Genomic DNA, 6665 nt, shown 5'->3' with positions numbered 1-6665 from the left:
GTGATCCCACTGTAAGCACTGCAAATTCAGCCCACTTTACACTTTTCTATTTTATTTTTCATGTTTTTGAAATACATATATATGTATTTCATAATAATACTTAGAAGTTTCACTATCATTATTCTTATTTACAATTTTGGAAGGAAATGGAAATAAATAAATCACAATTTATTGTTTTTTATTAAACATTAAATGAAAGAAAAAATAATTAATGTCAACAAATGAATTTGAAATTTATGATTAATTTCTATTTCTTTAATATTTTCAACTAAAATGTAATGTTAAATGTAACTAAAAGGTGATTATTATAAAGTTAATAAATTTAATTATATATATATATATATAAAAGTATAGAAAAATATTGTCCTATCAGTAGATAACTTATTTAGATTTAGATTTTTTTTTTAATTTTAATTTAAACTTTATTCTTCCTTTTCCTGTGTTCTAAAGCCGTGGTTTAGGTCAATCGATGAGTTCTTAAATTAAAATAAAGAAAGGGTGATTTGTATACCTTAAATTTTAAATTTGATATAAAATTATAAAATTAAATAATAAAGAGTAAACTAAAGAAACACATTAAAAAACAGTATTACAAAAATTTCTTTTATCAACCATATAATCTTAATGTTTTTGAAAATTAAAGGATGCACTCGAAATGAAATGGTAGTAATAACCATGACAAATAATTTACAAACTTAAAGTTTCGCATTCCAAATAAAGTAGCTTATGAAAAATAAAAACTGTAGAAGCTTACGACTGTGTAAATGTTTTTAATTATAGAATTAGATTATGTGAAAAATAAATAAAAGAATTAGAAGGTTACGTAACAGTTTATTAATTTATTTCTTTAGAAACTCTTATATTAAAAAATATTATCATAAAATCATTTACTGTTCTTTTTCTTCCAAAATCTTCAATCTTCTTTCTTAAGATTCACAAAGTGAGGAATGGATTGCGCCCAGCTACCACCAGCCAAGTTAATTTATCCGAAACTAAATAAAAAAGCACTTTCACTTCTGTACTTTTTAAAACATTAAAAATTAATAAAAAAAAGTATTAAAAGTGACTGTTTCCAGAATATAGTTAAAAATATGAGTAGTTAAAAATTAACATAAAAATTATAAATAGTGGAATAGATCATAACATTTGTTAGAATTCATTAGAAAGTTTTATAAGCACATTTTTAATATGAAATTGTGACAGAATATTTAAACTGACAACATTGTGTGCGAAATAACGGTCGGAAAGAAAATATATAGGCAAAAACTTCATATATAATTTATATATGCTTAACTTTTTAATAATAAATAAAAAATTGTGAAAGTGCTTTTGAAAAATGGCTTTATGTGAAAAGCGATTACTTGCGTCTAACAATGTTCAAACAAGTTAGCAATGGGTCCAGACTATCAGGGAAGAGCGTTTTTGAAGTGCATGTCACTTTCATTTTTTAGACATTTCTTATTACATAAGTAATCAACAAAACTAGAAGTTTTATATTGTTTGTTTCTCTCTTTTTTTTACTTTGAATTAAAAATATTAACTTATTTTTTAATCTATTTATGTTTTAAAATATTTGTAAAATTAATATTAAATAAAAAATGTTCGTGTAATTAAAATGAAAAAAAAAAGACAGAAATAGAAACACTCGAGGAAAATTTTTCTTACATATTTCTTATTTCTTCTTATTCGTTAGCGTGTTTTGTTTTGTGTGGAAGGATTATACTGATGTTAGAATTTATTTTGAAATTAATTTTTATTTATAAAAAATTGAATTTATTTGACCTGTCAAGAATCTAGTGCCACGCCCGTGACTGTGACTAAATACATACATTGATCGTCTTTGGAGTGGTAAATGGTTACAACTGAAAGTGACGCACTTTTTTTTTAAGTCAAACAGAATGAATAGATGAAGTACGACAGAGGAAACTCATAAGCACGTCATTCTATATATAAGGAAAACGTGTATGCGAATAACTTTTAATTTTTTTTATACCTATTTAACATCTAAGAAAATCTAATATATTTATTTTTATTTAAATTTTTCTAAATTAAAAAATACGAGTATACATATATCATTATTTACAGTCGTGTACTCTTAATTAGTGTTAAATCTACATCCCTTAAACAAAAAATGATTTTACAGTACTTTGAGGTAAATTTATTTTTTAATACCTTATTCAATTTATTATAATGAGATTTATTAGTTTTATGATATTATTGTTTATAAATGTTTAATTTTACATACCATATGTATATGGTTTAGACAGTGTTTTAATTAGAAAGTGGATATGAGGGAGATAGAGAGAGTGAATGTGAGGAGAGTGGATAGATTTGAAAAGATAGGAAAAGAATTAAAGTGTTGTTTGGATTAAGAGATTTGAAGGAATGAATAAAGGGATTTGAAGAAAAAACTTGTGAATGATGTAATGGATATGATAGATTAAAAAATGTTTTAATTGATAAAAATAGTTAATTACTAATTTACTATTGTATTGAAATTTAATATAATTTAAATTTAAGTAATGGAAATATATTAAATGAATTTGAAATTGTTAATGATAATAAAATTAAAATTACAAAAATAAAAGAACCTCAGATAACACAATAAGCTCAGGTCGGTTTCACTGGTCACCCTTGACAACAGAGGAAAATGTCATCAAACTCGACAATAGAGGAGAAGATAGTCAAGTTCAACAATAGCAAGTATGGTCGGTAAGGTTGGTTTAGCTCAGCAAACAAGCTCAATAAACTCGATTTTGCTCGACAAGTTCGGCAAGTAAGGTCGGCAAACTCTGTTTCAATGGTCATTTCATCAAATACATAGAATTGATTCCATTACCAAAAAATATCAAAAGAATATATTTTATCCTTCTTGCAACCACAAAAAGCAAAAACTATAAATTCATTGAATTGATTCCACCGATGCTCATAATTGATTCCAACATCAATGGAATCGATTCCACCACTTCCAGAATCAATTCTACCACAAGCTGAACATGATTCTATCATACTAGAATTAATTCTACCATTTCAATAGGAGTCTATAATCGATTTCACCACTTCAGTTTTTGTTCAAAATAAAGCAAGTGTGCTCTGGTCTTTTTGTTTGAATGAACATCCCACCTTCTCCAATCACTACAAGAAAAATCACAGTTACATACGGTCAAAATCCGTATATAACCTCCAAAATCCGTATATAAAATAATATTACATACGGATTATATACGGACAAAAATTCGTATATAAAAGAAGCGTAACTAAGTTATATACGGATATATCCGTATATAATTTACATACGGAAAAATCCGTATATAATTTACATACGGAAAATCCGTATATAAAATCCGTATATAATTATATACGGAAAATCCGTATATAATTATATATGGAAAATCCGTATATAAAATCTGTATATAATTATATACGGAAAAATCCGTATATAAAATCTGTATATAATTATATACGAAAAAATCCGTATATAATTTATGATTTTATAAAAAAAAAAATAGGTGATTCTGCATCTGCATTTAATAGTTGAGTTTCAATAGCTGATAAAAGTCAACATAACTAACAAATTGCCAAAAATCATCTAATATAGATAAACATTTACAACTATTTAATAAAAGATATAATTCACTGAAAAATTTCATCATTTATCAAAAATAAGACATAGGTTTCGAAAATAATTGGCAGCAAATAAAATAAACTAAAACTACTCCTAAGCTGGAATAAAAAATTTGAAAGTATTCTAAACAAATGAAAGTGTGCTTCTCTTCTCTCCATGCTGCACCAACTCAGAAATAAAAGAAATATGCATCATGTAAGCGACTTCTCTTTTCTTCACGTAAATCACCAACCACCCTTCCACTTTTGCTTTCTAAAGTGGATGAATTCTTCTCCACATGGCAGCTGCACCAACTCAAGCCGTGACCCCACTTACTTTCAATGACCGTGCTCTCCTCTATCATCAAAGAAAGAAAATAATTTGACACCTTGTGCAAGTTCTTTCAACTCAAATAAATCAGCTTTTTCTAAAAGAAACCACAAATCACCGTGAGCAACAATCTAATCACCAAATGAAAATGACAAAAGCTACCAACATGCACACTTCTTCACAGTAAAATAACACTAATATAAAAATAAAAATCTGGTTCAAACATAAAGACAAAAACAAGAACAAGACCATGTGTTCTTCAAAATTCTCCTCGGTTTCAACATAGACAAGAAAACTAAAAACCTTCTGCAACGTCACCATCCATCTAAGAAAGGAGAATGAAATGCTTCTCTTCCACTAATCCCACGACAGCTCCCCTTTTTCCTGGTTGAAATGCTTCTAGCTTGCAAAGAGTAAATGCATCACTTCCAATATCCAGAAAAATTGTGTTCTTTCTTTTCATCAATCAACAATATTCATATCCAGAAAAATGTTACTTGGAGTAAGCCATCTAACACAGAGTACACGACTAACAGAGAAAATAATATGCAAGGAGTAAGCCTTATACCAACTAAGGAAACAAAACGTGAGGCTGGAGTTCTTAGTTCAAAATTAAGAGCCTTACTGTGTAGGGAATTTGGATGCACAAAGGCTGGTAGCCTACATCCAGGAGCTCATTTTCCCACATGGAGGCCTTTGAGTGTGCTTCCAAGTACTTCTCAAGCAAATTAAATGAAACCTACAGCAGAAAAATAAGTTGAAAGGATTAATAAGTTATTCTTTAGGGAAACTCTGAATTTTACATCAACAAGCAACAACACCTTCAGAAAATTAAAGGAAACAAGATGCAATAGTAAACTAATATCTGTTACAGGAAAGTTTTGAAACACTCAAGGTAACATTGCATAACATATGATTGGCTATTCATTAACAATTCAGATGAGATGAAGTTATTTGCAGAAGAAGTTGTTGCCTACCTCTAATTGCCCGAGAGTGGATGATACATTCACAATTCTTGGAGAGTCAGATAATTGCAAGAGGGGCATAAGGGATTCTATAGTTATTTTAGTGCCATAGTAATTTATTTGCAAGCATTCTTCTGCTAATTCATATGTTTGAGTCACTGCCCTTGTTGCTTCCTCATCTGGTATCACCTGAAAACAGTGGCAGCTCAATGACACTTTGAAAATCCTACAATTACACAACTATTTAAGTCTCTTGCACATTCAAGAAATCTATTGAGTTGTAGTAACAATATGCAGGATAATCTAATCATTAACACTGCAAAAGAAGAGCCAATTCCAAAATCCTTAACTGTTGTTAAAATGCTTTCATAATTCCTTGACTTTGTGTTGGGCTTAACGAGTGAAGCCATAGTTGCATCTGTTTGATAGAATTTTCTTGAATGAGTGAAGCCATAGTTGTTCCCTGCAATTGTTGAGACAATCAGCACTTCTGCAATAAGTTTACAAGTTTATGGATCTTTTAGAAAATCAATTACTCTTGGTTATGCCTCTATCTGCCTTTCAAATAAAATGCACAAATACAAATTCTCCTTTTCCCTCTTTCTTTTCGGATAACCACGCTTGATCCACACACACACGAAAATGTACCATACCAGAGCAAATCATAAAGAAGCACAGCCATAAACCAAAAGCAATGGAATTGAAAGGCAGCGTACCTGATACGCTTCGAAATCGTCAAAATTAAACCGTGACCTGGCCACAGTGTACTCCACATGATTCAGAATATCCTTTTGGAGACTGAGAGGGTCTTTCTTCAGAAACCCATCCATTAAGGTAAACATTCTCTCCGCTTTCGCGCGACGCTCGCCAACGCCATCCACCAGCCCAGACCTCCTTACCACAACCCCCGAGTTCGCCATTGCCGGTCTCGTCACCGAGACCATTCCGTCGCCGTCCCCGCCGATCGCCTCGGCCAACGCTCGCTTAATCCTCTCCAGGCTGTCGGAGTCCTCAATTTTGTTGCCATCGATATAGCTCAAACTCCTCTATTCAAGCATCCTGCTAAATCAAGAACAGAAATAATCACAATTTGGAATAAAACCAAAACAGAAACTTTAATTTCTAATTTGGGAAAGAAGGGAAAGGGGTTACCTTCAAAGCCTGAACAAACATCTTCCATTTTATCGGTCGCGCTCACCGGATAGGTGTAGGGTGAGGTCGTTGATACCAGCGTTGCAGTGGACGGAGAGCGTGGTAAGATGGACGAAGCCGTTTGCATCAAAAACGGCGAGGGAGCCAGCGTCGTCGGCAGAGATGAGGTTGCGGGGGAAGTGGAGATTGGGAGGGGCGTAGAAGGAGAGGGCGGTGACAAAGGTAGAGTGTTGGTGGAGGGAACCGAGGGAGGAGGCGACAGAGAGGTCGTAGAGGTGGATAGTGTCGTCTTCGCTGCCGAAAGCGACGATGGAGCCTAAGACGGCGACGATTTTGATAGAGGAGAGGTGGGAAAGGAGAAGAAACCTAGGGTTCGTACTTTGAAAGAACTTAGAATAGTAACTAAGATTATTGATTAATTTTGAATGGAATTTGTAAAATTTTTAGATTTTATAAATTGAGGGAAAAGGGTTACCGTAAGACTGGGAAAAAATGTAAAATTTTTAAATTTTGGAAAGTAGTGGGAAAAGGGTGACCGTAAAAGAGGGAAAAGAATTTTTAGATTTTATCTTTAATAATTATTATTTTTAATTACATACAGATTATACACCATT

The 6665-nt window shown here is 31.4% G+C and overlaps 1 protein-coding gene across 18 annotated transcripts; it reads right to left on the bottom strand.

Moving 5' to 3' along the window:
- Positions 1–3632: 3632 nt before the first annotated feature.
- LOC108343809 (salutaridine reductase-like) lies at positions 3633–6476 on the bottom strand. 18 transcript variants are annotated; one of them, XR_008244790.1, is made up of 6 exons: positions 6052–6475; positions 5616–5958; positions 4912–5088; positions 4503–4673; positions 4238–4337; positions 3633–4031 (listed from the first exon to the last, which is right to left on the bottom strand). XR_008244790.1 is itself a non-coding variant. In XM_052867086.1 (6 exons), the coding sequence occupies exons 2-5, from the start codon at positions 5841–5843 to the stop codon at positions 4260–4262; spliced, it is 597 nt and encodes a 198-aa protein (XP_052723046.1). In that variant the 5' UTR covers positions 5844–5958; positions 6052–6475; the 3' UTR covers positions 3633–4031; positions 4238–4259. The 18 variants fall into 18 exon arrangements, 9 of the variants coding, with proteins under 9 accessions (XP_052723046.1, XP_052723047.1, XP_052723048.1 ...); XR_008244791.1 differs by having other exon boundaries at positions 3633–3961; XR_008244784.1 differs by having other exon boundaries at positions 4184–4337; positions 4560–4673.
- Positions 6477–6665: the final 189 nt, after the last annotated feature.

This window comes from Vigna angularis, chromosome 8 (genome assembly GCF_016808095.1).
Source record: "Vigna angularis cultivar LongXiaoDou No.4 chromosome 8, ASM1680809v1, whole genome shotgun sequence".
Taxonomy (NCBI): Eukaryota; Viridiplantae; Streptophyta; class Magnoliopsida; order Fabales; family Fabaceae; genus Vigna; species Vigna angularis.
The sequence above is the reverse complement of the archived record's forward strand: the minus strand, read 5'-3'. Positions and strand labels throughout refer to the sequence as shown.

Excerpts from the sequence above, each read along its gene's own strand:
- LOC108343809 (XM_052867088.1), bottom strand. The coding sequence starts at position 5,843 with ATGGTCTCGGTGACGAGACCGGCAATGGCGAACTCGGGGGTTGTGGTA. Across the intron at positions 4,674-4,911 it reads CCACTCTCGGGCAATTAGAG|GTTTCATTTAATTTGCTTGA; the intron begins GTAGGCAACAAC and ends TTTCTGCTGTAG. Across the intron at positions 4,338-4,559 it reads GCATCCAAATTCCCTACACA|CTAGAAGCATTTCAACCAGG; the intron begins GTAAGGCTCTTA and ends ACTCTTTGCAAG.